A 20526-nucleotide genomic window follows, 5' to 3' on the forward strand; every position below is an offset into this window, starting at 1 on the left:
TTAACAGTGAAAATACAAAAGCTGAGAGCAGAAATGTGGTGATTTTTTAGCATTATGTGAATTCACACCGACACTGGTGCCTACCAAGCCTCCCACCCTGCAGAGAGCAAAATATGGAGAGTGAAGGAGGAAAGGCTAAAATATACAGCGTGAGTGGATGGAATTGAAAGGTGTGGGTGAGGCAGAAGATGAGGCTACACAAAAAATAATTTAAGGGAGAGAATGGAGGTCCAATGGGAGGCACAGACGTTGATGCAGTAGGGAGTAGGATGTAGCTCCCACTAACGGAAGACAGACAGATAAGAAGAGATACAGCTGTTTTTCTCCCTTCAGGTATAACTGTTGAAAGTGGGTGTGTCAAGTGAAACCTACGGCATTGATCTCGCTCGATCTTTTGTTCTGACTCAACTACAACTTCCTTTCCTCTCTCTCTCTCTCTCTTTCTCTGTCAGGTAGGGGGAGGTGTGACTGACCTCAATCTACACTTCAGGGTCTCTGGAATCAAATTACAGAAAATATGCAATTTATGTAGTTAGGACAAATGCCTCCCCTCGACACTTGTTTCAACTTAAATCTAATTTAACACTAATGCCTATAGGTGTACATTACACACATAAGTTCACACACACAAAGCTGTCAGGAAATCAAGTGAGAATAGATCTCTCACACACACACACACACATTATACTGTATTTGTAAAGCATTTGACAACACCATTTAACATCAATTCCACTTAAAAGGTCCGATTTTAGTGGGACTAAGATAATAATATGGTTTTCTTAAGACATGTAAACACGTTAGTCCGACTAATATCAAGCTTGTCTTAGTGGGACTATGATTCCTGCATAATGAGATATATGGCCAATTTCCTACTCCACATGTATACTCTGTTGTCCGATTGCCTGTCTTGGTCTGACTACGGCCTTAGCTGGTGTGAAGTGACATCAGGACATGATCTCATGATCTTCATCCACCACTGCAGGAAAGAAAAGGCATTCATTCATTGGACAGTGATAAAACTATGATATAAATGTATGAAACAAAATCCAAAAGTAGCATCTGTGAGTTTATGTTGCAGCGCTGGTTGGACAAAGATCAAAAAAACTGGTGGTGGCAGCATTTATAAGGAGGTAAGGGAAAACTCAACCCTGAGGTGAAATCAAGTCGATCTTGTAAGAAGAGCAGATACAAGGATTATGATGGCTTACTTTAGATGTGTATGTGTTCATATGAGTGTCAAGAGACTTTTAACTGGACTGGACAGACAGCAGTGCAGCCTGAAGCCACAGCCTCCAGCTTTTATATTGTACGTACACACAAGTGTGGAGTATCTGCTGACTGAGGAGCAAGAAACAGATACAGAGAGAGAAAGAGAATGTGAGGGACAGGGGCTGATAAATAAGGCAGGGCAGAGAGATGACAGAAAAAGAAGAAGGGGACAGAAGGAGAGAAAATCAAAGAGATAAGTCAATGTCAGCTCTTCTTGCTTATCTCGCTGCACTTTGTTAACTCCAATACTGTATGGCTGCTTGAGAGGAAGAGAGATACTCACTGTCGGCTCTCAAACAGGTACAGACCTGATGTCAGGGCCAGCGGACAGAGGTGTGGATGAGAGTCATGGAGAGGAGGCAGAGGAGACAGCTGCATGATACACATTGGAAAACAACTAGATATGAAGTGATATATAATATAAATTGATGTGCCTCATCTTGTTGCAGGTATATGAACAAAGAAATGTGAATCTTTTCCCCACATGTTTTTATCTTCATAACCAGACTTTTCTCACAGTCCAACGGAGACATGACAGAGTGTAACCGAGTGGCTTGTCACTTGATAAAAGGCCTCTGTATACAGTAGCGCAGACTAGGCATCAGACATCTGAAAAGAGAAATTTAACAGCTAATAGATTTGACTTTTTATCCACCTGTATGACTCAGATGCATCACATAAGATGCTATCATTCTCTCTGAAACTGCCAGCTTATGAAATACAACATCACCCTAAAACACTCCTGCTTCTGAAAGCACTAGATATGCTGCATAATGATAAATGGTTGGGTGCGGCATCATTTATAGCTATACAGGTACAAGAAACTTTCTGTTTTCCAAGGGCAAACATTTACAGATTGTATTATTATTCCATATTTCTATTTTTAAGTCTGTTAAATGTGTAGTTGTTTTTTTGTGCTTCCATTTGGTTATTCCATGCAGTGTAATAATGCTCTTCAGTGAGTGACTCAGACCTTGAATCTTAAAGTGAGGGTTTTCAAGCCTGAGGACATGGTGTGGCCCCTTGCAGCTCATTGTTTGAAGGATTGTTCTCATTTATACACCCAGCATGTGTCAGTGTGCTAATGTGCTGGACTCATACCATTTTGAATCTGCTGTATCGTACCGGACAGCTGGTGCTTATCACCTCATTAAAAAATATTTCCCCACCCTGCTCTGTTGAAAAGCGTTGTTTTGCATGCATACAGTATCTGGACATGCATGAGACTACAACGTGAAGCGGCACACCAACACGCCCACATGCATATTGTTAGTGTGGTGAGCTGGGGGAGGTAGTCCGGCGTCTCTGAATCTGCACTGAACCACAAACCTCCATATGGAGGCTTTCCTCTTTGTTAAAATCCGCTGGATTGTTGTTCCGACAGTAGCCTAGGAGCAAGTTACAGTCTTTATTACATGCAGATGCAGCCTGTTTTGAACACTGATTTGTTGTTAAGGCAACATGCTGCCGAATCATCCCCACCACCTCGCTCAATTGTAGGCTGCGAGCCGTGACACAGAGGCGTGCAGACAACGGGCGAACACGTAAGAGCTCTGTGGCACACACACTTGCAGGTCCTATGAGTTAAAAGAAGTAAAGTTCTCTTCACTTTTTTGAGTTATATCAAAAAACAGATAAACACATAAATATACTTAAAAGGTAATTGCAAACATTCTGCACAGTAGAATGAATAAAGAATAAGATCTTATTCTATCATGCATGAGCAGTAATATTCTCAAGCTATGGTGCTTAAGACTGAGAAGGTAAAAAGGGTACACTTTTTAGCCTCCATATAAACTCACATGCAGGTGCATGTGTGCGTGTACACTGATGCATCCACAGTGTCTAAACAAGCTTCAACAACAGACTGTGTTAATATCGTCCCTGTGGACAGGAAAGGTTCTGCTTCATCTGATTAGCAACCCTCTGCCTCCCCACCACACACACCACACACATACGTACAGAGACTAGGGGAGTATGAAGTAAAAGGGTTTGACTGAATGTGGGTAAGAGTCGGGTCGATCAACAGCGGTCGATGAACAGATAAGATGCAGAAACCCCAGGAAAAAAACAAGGTATGAATGATGAAAAAGGTTGGAAAGACAAATATTAAAGAACATAAATTTGAGTAAAGATGCATAAATGGAGAAATGTGGCAAGAAACGTAACCCTGACGATAACTAAACATGTCAGCTATGAGCCATGGGGTTAATATTGACTTCATCCTCTGCAGCCATTTTCATCTCATTACCACGCTGGTTGTAATTCTTCCATTAGTGATGAGCCTGACCATACATGTCCCTTTGAAACACGTTATCAGTGAGTCATGGACAAATTACCCCATGCTGCTTCCACTAAATGCTAAGCCTGCAAAAGGATGTAGTAAAAGGAGTTCAAAGAAAATTAGACAAAGACACAAAAAAAACGGGGGGAAAGAGGAGGAGACATCAATGTTGATGATGGGCTCGAGGTAATTGAAAATGGTAGGACACATCAATCATAATATTACTTGTTTCAATGTCTGTAAAAAGTTGGTAGTTTGGCCATCAATCACAAAGAGTCTCATTTAGCCTAGTTAACCAGATTAATTAGGAAATATAACAATAATAACAAACAAATAAAAGAGAGAATATCCCACTGGACCAGTATCCCAAACACTGTGTAGTCCCTAATCTGTATGTTCACTTCACATCCTGGCCTAGTAGCCTTCATTCAGTTCTACTACCGAGGAGATACAACAAAGAGCTCAGTGACAAGTTGACACAGAGAGACTGTATAAGAGAAGAGAGAGCACTGAAGCATCTGTGAGTGATTTGAGTCAGTGGGGAGTGTATGAAGTGAATGAAAAGACCACAGTGTGGATTGTCTGTGCTAAACTGAAGGGCCGTTGGGTGCAGGTTGAGATGTGCAGTCTGAGCTTGGAGTAACTGCGTGTGGTCGAGTCACAGGAAGGAGAAATTAGTGAAACATTCACAGTCACACGAGCAAGACATGTATGAACAAACACTGCTGCACTCACTGAAACTGCACACAGGGACAGAGAGGGTAAGGGACAGACGGTGATAGCCTCAGAGCACAGCCAGGGTTATTGAAGACCCTTCACAGGAAGTGGCATTAGTAACTCCGGAACACACACTCACTCACTCACACACACACACACACACACACACACTTGTACACACACCAGGTCCACTCAAGGACACACAGATGGCAGGTGCGGCACAAATACAAGCTACTGGAGCATCCCTTATTAACAGCTAAACCTGCCAGCCAGCCTGCCAGTCACTGCTACACAATAGGAACCAATCTACAGCTTTCAAACTGTGCCCCTCAAGAGACATGGCTAGAAAAACTAAACCGACAACCTACAAGAACCCATTTTCAAGACGTAACACACCAAAAAAAAGACAATTATTTATAGATGCAAATGTAAACTCCATTGTGATCGGCAGCACAGTTGATTTCTACACAAGAAACAAAACAGAGCCAATTAAAACTGCACAAGCCCCCCAGACCTAACACTCTCTGTACAATGCACAATGTCTTTTCCAATAATACACAAAGGCAGAAATTAAGTTAACAAGCATGAAGCCATGGTGCGTACGACAGATCGAGATGCACCACGGCACGTTTCAGAATTAACAGCTACATTTGTAGGTGTCAGGATAGTTTAAAAATAACCTCTGTGATATCCATAAGCCTTTTGATCATATCCACTTGATGTATTTAATTACCATACTGCAAAGGAGTAACAGAATCATTTTTCAACGTGGCAGAAAACAATTCAATCTTACCAGCTGTTAATTAATGCTAATGTAAAAGTCATGCAAGCACTTCTGACTTCTGAGTTATTTGCACAACAATATTTATAATAAAGTATGGTGAATAAGCAGCTCTGCAAAGCCCACACAGAGTCACATAATACTAAGGGAAGTAACAGAAGACAAATAAACATGCAATCAAGTCCTTGTTAAGTAACAGTACAGCAGGACAAAGTGGCAACTTCTTGAATAAAGTGCAAATGAGTAACACAATACAAAGCAAAGGGCAAAAGAAAGCAGATCATGCCCTTATTTGTGTGTGTGAAAATAAAAATGTCACAATCCCAAGAGAGAAATGTGGTCTTATTTTACCGCTAAAAGTTGAGAAGTGTTGCTTTTCAGTTCCATTGTTGGGTTTCGAAATTTCAGTTTACACTTTTACCAAACTGAGATCCTTCAAACAAAAAGGCATTCAATGCTATTGGGTATCAGCCAAAAGACTTCGCAAGAGCAAAACCGCATAAGCTCCGCCACTCTTTGCTCCAATTAAACTCAGCAGAGACGAAAGAGCAGGCGAGGGCAGAGACTACAATGGAGCTGATTTAACAATGACAAGATAGCAACAAGTGATGAGTGGCAACTGAACCAAGAAGTGCAGGATCTGACATCTTGTGTCAGCCTCGGAATACAAATAAAACCTTTTGAAATGATGTGCATTCTGCTTGTGCCACGAGATATGAAGATTGAGTGAGTGTGTGTGTGTGTTTGTCTCCTTCATTCCTCACACACTGAAAACTAAAAAATGATGGTTGGATATGTGGCTTGTCGGCATGCCAGTCCTCCTGACATCTGCTGTAACTTAGACCAGTAATGGATGTCATAAAGCAAATACACAGACACACACACAAATATGGGCATGATCACTAATGACAGTTTTCAAAATACTGTTTTTACAATGTGAAAAACACTGATTTACAGGAAAGTACGGCAAGAACTGTCAAACAACCGGACCTTATTCTTTCTTCCATGTGCAAAAACAGTGTGCACACTTTGTGTTACAATGACTAATGGGTTTCTGTGGGAAATGGATTTCCTTCCTTTTACATGATTTAGTCACTGCGCACAGTGCTTGCTGTCAGGAAATGCAGGACTCGGTGCAGTATATGATACTTCCTCCAGACTTGCTGTTAAATTTATCTGCAGTCGACGTGAATAAGAAAACAAGGAGCGGGGGGTGTTGCAATTATAATTCCAAACCAATCTGCTCGGCACTGTGCTTCACTGTGTGTTTGAATGTATGGTCTGTATGTGTGTGTATTTGTGCACACGTGCCCGTGGTCAAACATTCCAGCAGAGCTAAGGGGTTCAGCTGTCCTCTGGGCTATTTTCCTATGCACTGCATGCCGTCGGTGGATCAAGGAGGATTATTCCTGGAGTCGGAGAACTTTAGGCTAGAAGAAATGAAGAAAAAAAAAATGAACGAAAAAGAGACAGTGACCGCGGTTTGGAACGATTTCTTTTCGGGAATCAATCTCGGGCAAAAGGGAGTGCAGAGTGGAGTAGTGTTTGTCAAAGCAAACCACGTAGGAAATCACAGAGCCAAGAGCTACACCAAGCGAGAGACACTGCGGGAAAGAGAGAGTAGCCACTTTAGCCATCTTGCGCTATAAAAATAATTAACCACTACTCAACTGTCACACCAGAAAATCCCTAGTGCCTGCTTTGAATTCGTCTTTAGCTCAAGAAGTTGCTTCACACTTTGCCTTAATCTTGTCTATTACTGTGACTACATCAGTGCGAACAAAGAGACTCTAGTCCAATTTGCTTTATAATGGCTGCCATGCTGCTAGGGAACGCAAATGGATGGGCTTCCCAATTCCCCAAAACATTCTGCAGATTAAACTGGGAGTAGAAGAAGCTATGGCCATGTACTTTCACTAGACACCGGCCAATTCAGATGCAGCAGCAAGACAGGGGCTGACAGACGGGGAGAGCAAGTGTCAAACTGATGGCTGTACTCAGCTTATTTGCTCGTGCTTTGGTCCACACAGAGAAAGTCAATAGAGTAGAGTAAGAAAGTTGGAGGGGGCGACAAAAAACGAACACGTCCCAGTTTCCTAATATAGGTCATCGACAGTCGTGTGCACCCACTAAAGCCTGCTGTAATTAAATAAAACTAGTTAAAAAGTCTGCAGGAGCTTTGACGGCCAAGAGAGGGAGGAGGCATGAGGGTACAGTGATTAATTTCATCTTTGTTTTACTCCTCCCACTGTTCCAAGTGAACACCATTATACAAAGTAGAAAGGTAGCCTCATTTGCATGCCCGTTCAATGCCTGCTGCTCCCTGGGGGAAGAAAAGCATAAAGAGTCTAATGAGCTACAGAAAAGAGTTCCTGAAACACAAAACGGGCAGATACAGACACATAGGGAATAGGCTTTGCCAGCCTTGGCAGCTCAACTCTGAGAAGGATCTCCATGTGGAACAGCTATTGACAGCCCATCAACCGTCGTGTTCTGTAGGAGTCTGAGACTCTCTGCATCTTCCACTTCATCTCCAGCTCTTACCTTCTCATATCTCTCTCTCCCTTAATATTCTCCTCACTTTCATTGGTGAGTAAAGCCCGGTGCATAATGATTGGGACAGTAGGTGCTAACATTATGAGTGATGTACCACTGTATCAGCAAATTATCACCATCATCATTTTTCAGCTTAATTGATCCACAACAAAATATTTTGACACTCGATAACTCAGTTTTGAGTCACTCTATGACGGTTTTATTTCATCACTTTTTGCAATAACCACAATACTATATGCCATCCACAGTATAATACTGTATTGCTGCCTGAAGGCATATGTTGTATAAAGTGTTTTATGGCAGATGACATCGATAATGTTGCATCACTGCCTCCTATGACCTTAACCTATCTTTACTTGATCTATATTACTCGTTTTAGGCTATACATTCCCGGAAGGAAAGAAGCAACTGGATGTACAGCACATACCTTTGGTCAATCATTTATAGACGATTGATAGGTTTTGCGGATACCCACCACATTAAATGTGTTTGCAGTGTAAAACAGCACTGATTTTGTTCACAATTATAACATACTTACAGTGTACAGCATAAGGTGTTTGTATTGGCTGCTGTCAAAAATCAACAAAATGAAACCTTATAGCTTACCTGAAAAATGTAATTCCAGAATGTGTTCTCATGTAAATAAGTATTAAAGTATTACATTCTTTGTTCAAGTATGCCTGTATGACTCTATACTATATATTTTGAACCACTCACACAGCTGCATGCCAAACGAGCACAGTCATTGCCAGTACCTGTCGCCCAGTCTGTATTACTAGGTGGTGGTGACAGAAAGGTTACTAGTGCACATGGATAGACTGTGCAAAGGGGATTATGGTGGCAGTCCAGATGAGGTTCTGGGGGGGAGCTTCCGGGTGACGCATCACCACTGATGATGCCTGGAAACTTTCGCCCTACAAATCAATGGCCTGGATCCAAGCGCAGTGAGTCACAAATATGATCACACCAACAACTGAATTCAATACAAGCTGGAGAAAATGCATCAAATCCTACATGTTATGTAAAGTCAAACTGGTAACATCTATGTACCCGTAGATATGATAGTAAAAAACAGGGTCTGTGCTGAAGTTTAAAAAAATATAGTCAAGTAACTATGTGAAGTCCATGTTTCCATCCACTGATCAAAGCACCTTTAAAGGGAAACAGCTGAACCTTTGTTTATTATCACAGTCCAAGACATTGTTCCTTCACTGCCTCAGGTAACAGAATAGGCTACGGCAACATCGACAGCCATGCTGAAACATACATCATAAATGTCTGCTGTGAAGCATGCTCCATTTGCACATCAGTATTTTTAGCATCCACATACTCATTATGTCAGCTTGGCACAGCAGAAGGCCAAAGCTGCCCAAAGTGAAGTGAAAGAAGGACATGGGAAGAAGATAAGTTCTGCCTAAACTCGGACAGCTGCTCAGGAATGTTCCTCACTCATATGTGTCCTGGTTTGGCCCTGTGCTCTTCCAATCAAGGTTATTTTTCGAGGCAGATGGAAGATGAATATGCTTGTCTGCGTACCAGCCAGCTATGGATGTGCTGCATAAACAAAGCATGGGATTCGTGTTTCAAAGACAAAAGTCATAAATCACTGATGTTCGCCTATCCTTCTCACAACCTCTTTCAAGTTTAATCTAACGAAACAACATGAAAGCTTCTTCCTTTGAGCTCAAACTGCTCAAAGACTGAAAGATGATACTTGGCTTTGTGTTGACCATCAAGGTCAAAAAGCAACCAGTGACAGGTCATTAGGCTGTAGATAAATAGTTCGGGGATGCATGATCTAAAAAGAGATTTCAATTATTGATCCATTAACAGCAGAGATTACTCCATGGGAAAATAATTCCATCAGATTGTGATGTTATTTGAGATGCCCTTGAGAATGAGGGGAAAAACCACCACAATGCTTTATGTTGTTAAACAAATCTTTTTCAATAAATGTGTGTGAATGTAGGATTTTTCTGACTGGTGTTCAAGCTTATGCTGTTTCCATGTCAGTGTCTGTATATTTACTGCTTGTTAGCAAGAATAGCCAGGGGCCTCACAAGGTATGTGGACAATCCACTGAGAGGTAAGCCACCACAGGTTCACAGTTAGGGCTCATGTTATGTGCATCGCTGTCATACATACAAACAAAACATATCCTCTGATTCATTTCTTCTGCGGGGCTGAATCAACAGTTCAAGGTGTCCATTCGCCATCATCGCCCAGACCAAGTGCTTTGCCTCACCACACAAAGTCATCCACGGTGGGGGTTTTCCTCAGCATTTCCCCTCTCACCCCCACACAAAGGGGATCCATTTCAACCACTTTTAGCAGCACCACCTTCCGCTTTTAGTTCTTCAGACTCCCTCTCCTGAGGGTATGACTAGTGGACATTGGAAAATATAACGACACCAGGTGGATGCTTGGAAAGAGATTAGGCTTGTGGCAAATGGGGCACTCAAGGCAATCCCACTGTGAATGGATGTTGTCCATCTTTGGTGGAGCCTGGTAGGCAGAAAAGAAACTGATACTTGAGCTGGGACTGATCCTGGTGTCTGGTTTAGTGCTGTGCTGTTTCATGTTGATGGTGTGACATCGGTACAGCATCAAAAAGATTAACATTAAAGAACATGTGAATGTTCCTTTTCCTGTAGAGAGTAAAGTGAGAAGACACAGTTAAAAGACCGTAAATACAGCGAAGCTCAAAGGAAGCTGGACTAGGTCAGTTAATTTTGATCAGGTTTGTTGGTTTGTTTGTTGAGAATGAGATTTTCAATGGTTTGAGAAGAAAAACTCGGCCTACAAAATCACGAGGACGAACTCTCCTATGCAACTTGTAGAAAAAGACAAACAAAGCAAATAAACCCTACAATATACTGCAATGCCAACCTCTTTGGTGTTGCTGGAGGAATGCTGAAAAGCCCCCATTCAATCAATGATAAGAGGCAGGAAGCGGGAAGACACTTGGTCTTCTCCTGTCACACAAACAAAACTTCAAATGATCCAGTGTCTCAGATGTTTGGGGGGCTTTTTCATTCTAGACAAGCATTTAACTAAGAAATCTGTTTCAGTCTCTGTGTGATTTAAAAGCTTTCCTCTCAACTGGATAAACATTCCAAATAGGAACAGTAACCCACTGAGATACTGGTTTGAAGAGAGGAGTTGAAAGAAGTGAACTGGGTCGCAGTTGGAGGTTTAGTCAACTTGATTAATGTGTGTGAGGTAATAACTCTCTACAACACACACACAATTAATTAAGGAATTCATAAGAATCATTCAGGAGGGATGAACCAGTCACTTTTGAAGTAATCATATACTGGGGCTTTGTCAGATTGGAGTTAATCCCATTTCAAATGTGTAACCCTGTTCTTTTGCTGAATAAATCTAATTAAAGAAAAACCTTTGCAGAATATTATACAACCTATACCTTGTGGTATAGAATGAAGCTATTTCAATCAACTGAGCAGTCTTGTATTCCAAAAAATCAATTGCAATTGACCTGAACATTTCAGTCTCTTCACATTGACTGAAAAACAGGATCCGTGACGAATGCAAGCAAGCGAGCGGCAGCGGGCCGCAATGAAAAGCCCTTTTGAAACGTAAACTGATACTAAACTGGCTTTCCTGTGAATGAGCAGAGAGGGGAAGTGAGGGTTACTGACAGCGGAGAGGTGAGGATGACGGGCGATGAGCCAGTTCCTCACATGCAGCTGAGGTCTGGCCTATCATTTCAGCGGCACAGCGAGAGCAGGAAACGGATCGCTCGCGCACATATGCACAAACCTCAAAGGGGGACAAAGAGCAAGTGTAGAATCCACATATACACCAATTATACCGCACGAGAGGTGAACACACATGGAATCACAGAATGAGCGGGTAATAAGGCAGCGAACAGCAGCCAAGGTCAGCGAGGCTGCTGCCCAGAAATCAGCCAGACATCAGGTACTCCCACTGTGATCTTTACAGAGGCAGAGGGAGCGATGGAAACAGTTCGATCTCACTCAAGAACGAAAGGAAGCTAAACAGATCAATGTCAATGCGACATCTTTAGAGATCACAGACACCACTAATTTGACATACCGGTGTCTGTATGCAATCTCTGAATCAGAAAGAGAGATTTCTGATTTCTTTTATAGTTTCTGCAATGTTAGCAAGAAAATTGTTTCCATTGTTTTGTTCTCATTTTGGAATGTTTATCCATTGAAAATAAATTATTTTTAGTACGATGCAATGAGTAGCAGAGTAACACAGTTCTACTCCAGAGCTATAGTGCTATAGTGCTTTATCATCTTCAAACTTGGAATCCACTCAGGCTCTGGCAAGCACACACCAATATACATGCACAAAGCAATATCAGATGCACAAAGAAGAGAATTACCACCAATATGCATGCATGTGACGCCCAACAAATGAGAGGCACAACAAACACACACCCACACACCGTATCTGGGGATATCTGGGACAGGTGAGTATGGATTCGGAGGGTAAAAAAAAGAAAGAGGCACATGTGGAAGAGAGAGAGATAAAGGTCGAACAGTCTGCAGCACAGATAAAATAAGTGGACTACAGACAGAGGAGATTGGGGAAAAACTAGACAAATAAGAAATGAGTGAGTGATAGATGAAGGAAGTAGAAGCAGTACACAAGATAGGGTCACCACAGTGTGACCTGCTGTCTCTCACTCCACAGGAATGAGCAGGAGTGTAGAGGGGCAGATGGGAAAGACACAAATAAATGCAACAGGAAGCAGAAGAAAACCAATTCAGTACAACCGAAACACTAAAGCAATTCCATTTATATCAGGCACTGGTCACAAAAGTAGGATGAGAGAGAAGAGAAAAGATGAGGCCAAAGGGTGTGGACAGCGCTGAAAAAAACAAGTCAGGGTTGAGCAATGGCATTCACCTTCATTCTGACTGAAGACCTCTTTCTCCCACTTCCTCTGTCTGTCGGTCTCTCTCACTGACATTAATCCTGACCATCTCACAGCTGATAAAGTCTTGACATTGTCTGCAGCGACCTGCTATCAAGAGGAACTAACCAATGCTGAGACAAGTGACATAAAATGTTCTTAGTACTTGGTATCTCCTTCTGTACCATCCACCCACAGCAAGCTCACAGTTTTTCTACTGACCTATACAGATCAGATTTTTGGACAAGTTTCTAACAGTGATCTTCAATGTTCATGTGGAAATTCTGTGTTGGTTTTTCATGTGCCAAAACATTGCAGAATTGCATTTTGTCACAACACAAGCAGTCATCTTTCTTAACCAAGATAATATGAAACTGGCTTTGTACACGTTTCATTTGGCGCTATGTATGTATGTATAAATATATATATATTTATATGTACATAGCGCATATATATATATATATATGCATATACACGACATTAGTTATTAATAAATCAGTTTGTTTTTTATCAGAAAACAAAAAATAATTTGATTTTTCCCAATCGTTTATCCATTTCTGATACATTCTGTATGTCCAGAGTACATGTGTGTTTGTTTGTCACTCACTAACAATAAAGCAAAATGGAAGAGAAAAGAAGCTATGGGGAAAAACAAAGTGTCCCAGCACAGATTAGGATTGACCAGGGTTAACCGTCCCACTGAGAAATGGGTTTAACTGCAAACAGCAAAACAAAGACTTGAATCAAAGTGATTTGTATGAATCTCCTTTGGCCGCACATCCCCCACTGTGACTGTGTAAATCACAGTGTCAGAAGCCAATTCTATATTCAAGAATTAACAAGGTAATTTAAGACAGACATGAACCACGTCCATTAGCCCTTCACTTTCTTAAATTATGCATATGTCCTTTAAGCAAGGCTTGACACTTTATTAGCCATCAATAATCCATTGATGACATGACATACAACCTGAACAGAACTATTCCTTTTTATTAGCGCATTAATAATAAATTAAGCACATAGGTTTTAGTAACTTGCAGCTGAACAGAGGTAGCTATTACTAAAGTAAGGTTTATGGTAAAATAAATGCCTTGGGGTCAGTACGTTACACTGGCTCTACCACACAAACACTTTCACTAATCAATGTACACTTCCTTTATGGTCAATACATGTAAGCCTGGGTTACAGCCACAGGACAGAAATAACTAACACTGAACCAGCGCAGGCGATCATTTTTCGAGAATAAATGAGCACAAGAAACAAGCATCTCGTCACATAATAAGCTCTTCTCACCCACCATCACAGCTGTTGTCACCAGCAGACACCCTTCATTTATAAAAATTATGTGTCAGTCACATACCCCCCGCCCCCCCCCTTGCCCACACATATGACAACAACACACACACACACACATGCACAGTCTGCACTCACCTCCACTACAGGAGCAAGTACTGATCAGTTAAGCTGCTGAATTCCTAATAGGATTTATCCCATTAACCTCGCTCACGCAGGGATCACAGATTGATATTGAGAAAGGGAAACACAAACCATGCTGAATCACACAAAACCTGCAAAACAGGCACAGAGAGCTCATAATTGTGAATCCAGCAAAGGATTTCAGGTTTTTTTTGTTTTTTTTCAAAAGCCAAACATTTAAACAAATTGCCAAAAACCAAAAGATCAGATTTAGTTTATTTCTCGGAGCAGATCAATATAAAAACAGCTTTTTCTGACATTTTATGGAACAAGTGAATAATCAAGCGAATTAACTCAATCAATAATTAAAAATAAATGCTAGTTTCAGCCCTGAAACCAATAGCGCACAAATGAGCCAGTAAGGCAGATAATAATATTCATCAGACGGAGAAGCATATGACACTAATAATTTCTGTCAACCGCATGTGGATTATGACAATTACAAATGCCAGATGCAGTCTGCTAAACTAGAAATCACTCGGCCATTGCTGAGGAGTGTCATCGTCTCCCTATACCGAGCCCACCAGACTGGAGTGGAAAAGTAGGAAAGCTCCCTGCAGCTGCCTGTCTCAACATTATACATGGATGCGGACAGACAATTACAGCGCACTGGTTTGTTTGTGTCACCAACTACGACGGGATTCACAGAGGTTTCTCCAGTGCCTGGAGTAAAGGCCGACTCAAAGGAGGTGAAGAAAGAACAGTGGGGAAATAATTCAATTTCAACAAGCCAAAACTGTGCCGACACAACTGTCTCCTTTTCATGCATCTAATGTTACCGAGTCCAAACAGAAAGCGCTTGTGCCATTTCATGAGTTTTCTTTCCTGATTGAGGACTCCGTTATAAATCGAGCAGTTGATTAGCACAAAGCAGTTGCATTTCTCCAACTCTCCTTGCTTCTCAGACCATGTTTGTGCTGCAACTGCTATTATAGTCTTGGTGAATCAGTCATGAATAAAACACTGCACAAGCCCGTCATATGTCACATGTCCATGTAGATTTATTTAACCCTTAGACGATGCGCACACCAGGGAACAGCTTGTGTGTAGAAGTGGGTTCGGTGATTAACTCCTTTTTCTTTTCTTTCTTTTTTTTCTTTTCTGCATCTGTTCTATTCACATGGGAGAGTCCTACAGTCCCTTTCCCCGCTGAACGATTGCACTGGAGGATAAGTGCAAATTTGTGTGCGCACACGGACGAGAAGGGACACTATCTCTGCAGATGGAGATGGGGCGGCAGGCGAGGAAGCAATTACAAGCTGGTAAGCTTCACTTCACCACGCCCCCACCCCCCACTCTCTACCATACAACGGGCTTGCCGCATTAGGAAATCATGGATATAATGGTGGAATGGGCCTCAGGGCCGCCTCCAAAACAACCTGCTAATCCCCTACGGGATCAGGGGTAAGGGAGGGGGGGTTGAATCGAGGAGGTAACAGGGCAAGCTGGATGCCCCAACAATGAGTCCACCCTTGACACGTGCCCACATCACTCCCACCCCGCCTCAACTCTTCCACAGTGACATCTCGCCAACTAGAGAAACCAGAGATGTCAACCATGGAAGAGCAACGAAGCCCCAGGCCCGACGTCAGCCTCGGGCCGACATCGGCCTTCGAATGATAAATCAGATCTACAGATCCAGTCTTCTATCTCACGATGGAGCTCGTTGCTCAAAATGGAACCGGGTTCCGCATTAAATCAAGCTTCTCCAATCAACCTTTGGTGGTGAACTCAACTAAACCAGCTCGTTAAAATTGTTTAATTATGTGTCCAAATTATGATGAGCAATGACATGCTTGACTGGTTGTATCAAGCAGCCTTAATGAGAAGAAAGGCCTCACTCTGTCTTTGGCGTTAACTTTATGCGTGCAGTCTTCAAACATGACAAAACACAGCCTCAAGTATTTTGTGTCGTCAGTAACTGAGTCGAACTGTGTTCTGCCTTTGGTCACCTAACGGTCATTTAATAATAGAAAGCTATCACAATTCAGTGTCATCTACCCGTGTGCCTTATTTCATTTTCTTTCACCTCATTACATTACAACATACATCTATCTTTGCATTCAGAATTTCAACGGATAGTCCCCATTGGCTCAATCTAATGTCTCCACAGCTGAAGCTCAGTAAGTCCATTAAGGAATCAGATATTAACATCATCTCATCAATCTTCTAACCTTCTCGCCTGAGGTTAAAAACCAGTAATCACTCTACTGGTGGGCTAATGGGAACCTTAGCATCAACTCAACAGGAGCCCATTCATATTTTATCAATGGGGCAGAGGCTCCCGTTATTCCACGTTTCACCAGTAAGCGAATATACATCAAACGCTGCAACCGTCCAATTACGCAGCAAGACATTCTGATCACATCTCGATTTGAACTGAGATCAAATGTTCAGGGATCCGAGGAATTCCAAGCCCTTTAAGTTCGCCTGCCGCTCTGTCAGAATGAGATAAAATGTTTGCTGAGAGCACCTGGAGGAGGTAGCATTTAAAATGGCTAAGATAGGGGGCTTAATAGTGCCAATATTTAGACATCATAACAATCCTGCACAAGTACATTCACAGATAAGCCAACTGGTCTGCATGGAAAACTTCAGAGAGAAGTGGATCAATGATGTTAATTGTGTTGAGATGTAAAGTAACTCCATACATTTCATGTATTGTGCTGCCAGTAAGTTGTGGAGACCTGTAGAAAGGCAAGAGCTGGGCTTTGGGGCATGAATCCTTTAGGTGAAGATTAAATCTGTGGATCAATGAACATTACTGATGTGTGGTTATTTCATTACAAGGATAAATATTTGGTCATCCTTTTCTCTAGCAAAACAATTCAACAATTCGGTGGCAGGTTGATGGAATATTTTTGCCTTTGCATCTATAATAACTTTGCAATAAGCATATTAAATGGAAACGTGAAATCAATGCAGGATATCATTTGGAAAATCTAAAATGATTGATATGAGGGGTTACTATGAGTATAAAGCCGTCAATATGCAGTATTTCATTAAGAGCATTTGACAAATGGTCACAACATGTACCATTTATTACAGGACGTTTGGTTCAGTTTGTGTGATGAATGAACTGGATGTTGGTTCACACAGAGAAAGAAAAAAGATCCTAATATACCAAACACTTTGAACAGACAAATATATGAACCGTACTCCCCTGATCTGACAATTCAACTTTCTGAAACTGAAACGTAAGCTCACTCTGTCATTTATATAAAATTAAAATATTTCTGTCCATTTTTGTGGATGACTTTAGAACCATCCCTGACATGTTAACGATGACCCAGATTTTCACCTCATCTTCATGTGTTTGGAATAAGTTTGACTTCCAGTGTGATTGGCAGTACATCTGGCAACTTATTATGTAGCATATGCCAACCGTAATGACGCCCTCAATCTCTGTCCTTTCTGCACTGATCCATAACTGAATGAATGGCATCTTCTTCAGGCGGTGATGGAGAACGTACAATAAAAACAAAACCATCCTGACCAACATGTGTCACCAGGAAGCTCCACCATATCTGTGTGTGTGTGTCCGTGAGTGTTTGTGGATCATGTAACCTAAATTACACAACAGGAAAACACCCCAGTTCCTTCCTCAAAGAGGACCAGGCCACAAAAAAGGGCCAAAATGTGTCTTAAAAAATAAATCTGAGCTAATTAAAAGAGTCTTATTACTGTTGTTGAGGGAAAAGGGATAAAGAGCCTTAATCCAATTAACAGGGCCCCTTCTAGCAGTTTGGGGACAATGGCGACTGGCATTTAGCCTTCAAAATAAATGCTCTTCTATAATATCCAGCCAAATGAACTTTGACAAGAGGAAATGGGTTTAAGTGGCTAAAACCGGGGGGAGAAAATCTTTCTCAATCAAAATGTGGAAGCTATGGGCTACAGGGAACTCTGTTCTGAATAGGATTATGGGTAATATAATATAACGGCACAGTAAATTACATCAGGTTTTTAGCAGTGTCATATAGACAGTGAAGGGAAGTGAAGTCCACACTAGGGGAAAATCTAACAGAGCAGTCAAGAGACCAAGACCTGAGTGTTTGACAGCGGGAGGCCAAAGATCTGTGATCTCTGGACACAGAATCACGGGGGTATGTTGTGCTTTTTCGGACAGAAGGCAACATATCTAAAGTGCAAATCAGCTCACTATGGGACAGTTTGGAATGGCAAACCACGATCTGGCTTGCATGTCCACCAGATGGCAATAGCTCTGTCAGCTACATAAATAGCACAACATCATACCAGCATGACACAATGTAGGCCACCAACAAATTCGATGAAGAGCGTGTCACATTCAATACTGATGCACGCTATAACAATTCACTAAAAACAACACTGAATCCCCTCTGTCTGGGTAAGAAGGTAAAAAAAGGGTAGTTTTGTGTTTTTCCCATTCCATTCCTATTGTCGCCAAGAAGTGATGACTCTCTGTTGACCAATCAATGGTCTGGAGTGTGTCTAGCTCTACCACTGTGCTAGGAATCCCGGTGCCAAAAAGTGGGACTGTATGGCTCGGTTATTTTCGTACACATCCCAACTTTTGAAACAGGGTCCAGGAACCTTATTATGCAACCACAGGGAAGCACGAACAGTAAGAGTGAAGACGTATAATTGAGATGATTTAGCGCTTAACAAAAAACAATTTTATTAGTTTTTAAGATATTTCACAGGCCGCTTTTTCCTGGCAGCCTTGCAAGAAAATTGCAGAGCGATCACTGGCTCGTTTTCACGCGGCTGTGGGATCAGACCAGAGCATCTCACACACAGAACAGACCAATATCTCTAGGGAATATTATTATGAGACATTTAAGCCGCCTCTCAGCAGCCACATCTCAATGAGCCTCTATTTGGTGTTGAACACACAGGCAAAAAAGAAATTCCTACCACACCAACAGGACAAAGTCTGTGTGGGATTTTTTTTTTTCACCCCCCCTAATTTGGTTGTGTTGTTGTCATTTGTTTGTCTCACTTCAACAACCCAGAGCCACAGACAGACTGGAACAATGCACTGTAGGATGGGATTCACACATTTCCAGGACCTATCAGATCATGGTCCGGAGCAATCTCAGTCCTGCATACACCACAACTGATTTACATATCTTCTTTGCTTTGATAGATATATCTGCCTTTCTTTCATAGAGGTTGGAGGATAATATACAGGCATCCAGCGACTGACTGTGGCAAGAATTTGATTTATTATTATTTATTTTACACCCCCATTCTAACAGACCCGGAGTAGCAAGAGGAAATGCACATGTCTAAACAGCCCAAAAGATTATATCGAAGTAAAACAAAGGGAGAAATAGGGCATGAAACGTGGAGTGGAAAAAATAAATATGTGGCATTTCATTTGGCAGACCATGGGGGGGTCACTCACAGCGACAACCTTATGCTTTGCAATGTGGCAGTCAGATGAAATCCAGCCTCTCATCACCGTGCTGTTTGAAAGAAAGCTGGTGCTGCTTCATTGCAAATAACCACAATCAGTTCCCACCGGTGGGAATCATCTCTCGTGGAGGCACTTTCACCTCCACGAGCCCCCCCCGCCATCCACACATAATTAACACATGCCCTACAACTGAAGGCGAGTGAACGTAGAGGACAGCGGTTACCAACAGAAAAAAGACATAAACAACATAAAGGGAATAAACTTACCAACGCCGTATTTTTCATGTTCAGTAGGTATCCACATGTTTACGGTCGGTTCATTTAAAAGCAGCGTTTAGGTGATGGTTATCGCATTCTATTGGTGTGTTTTCCTCCGCTCTGTAGCAGGAGTCATTGTTTAGGTTACAGAGGGAGAGAGAGCTGCGACTGCTGCTTCTCTTGCTCCTGCTGCTGCTGCTCGTTGTGGTAGGGAGACGTGATGCCTTCAAGTGCCGTCGGAAATGTGGCAACTGATAAGTCCGGGTACTTGAAGGGTCCTGAAAAGAACAATCACACCAAGTAAACAAACAACTCTTCCTGGGCTCTACATTTACCGAAGAAGAAACAATATAATACCAAATGACATGAGAATTATACAAAAAATAATAAAAGGAAACAATGTGCTGAACTTGCAGTTCATTGAAGATCCAGTGTGGGTTTATTTATTTATTGTTTGTGGCAGAAACTGAATACACTGCCCACAAACGGGTTTGTATATGTGTATAATCACTTAACTAAATATCGTTTGGTTTTTATAATAAGCCTGGTAAGACAAGGCCCACCATCTTGCGCAACCGTGTTTTTATAGCATCCAATTAAACAGATTATCCAGACTGTTGTGTTTTGCATTTTAGAGCAGAGGTTTACCACATAACTAAAGACAAAACCCATCTTTTTTTTGTAGGCAAATGCCTCTGTAGTTCCCTTGTTAGAGAAAATAAAGCGTGAATCGAGGACTCCCCTGTAACAATGTGCAGTCTCACCATTAGATATCAGTAGTTATTACACACTGGACCTTTAACCTTTCAGTTGTGTTTCATTTTTCCTTTGTTACCTTGTATAATTGTAACAAATAAATTAAAAAAAAGT

General features: G+C 41.7%; 1 protein-coding gene across 6 annotated transcripts in view; it reads right to left on the minus strand.

Annotated features, from left to right (window-relative positions):
* dock4b (dedicator of cytokinesis 4b) overlaps positions 1 to 19847 on the minus strand; it is a 99317-nt gene extending 79470 nt beyond the window's left edge. For all 6 annotated transcript variants that reach the window (XM_044021004.1, XM_044021000.1, XM_044021003.1 and 3 more), the window contains exon 1: positions 19666 to 19847. In XM_044021004.1, coding sequence (XP_043876939.1) covers positions 19666 to 19702 — 37 coding nt within the window. In that variant the 5' untranslated portion in view covers positions 19703 to 19847. The remainder of the gene's footprint in view (positions 1 to 19665) is intronic.
* Between the last annotated feature and the right edge of the window lie 679 nt (positions 19848 to 20526).

Source organism: Solea senegalensis, linkage group LG3 (genome assembly GCF_019176455.1).
Source record: "Solea senegalensis isolate Sse05_10M linkage group LG3, IFAPA_SoseM_1, whole genome shotgun sequence".
Classification (NCBI taxonomy): Eukaryota; Metazoa; Chordata; class Actinopteri; order Pleuronectiformes; family Soleidae; genus Solea; species Solea senegalensis.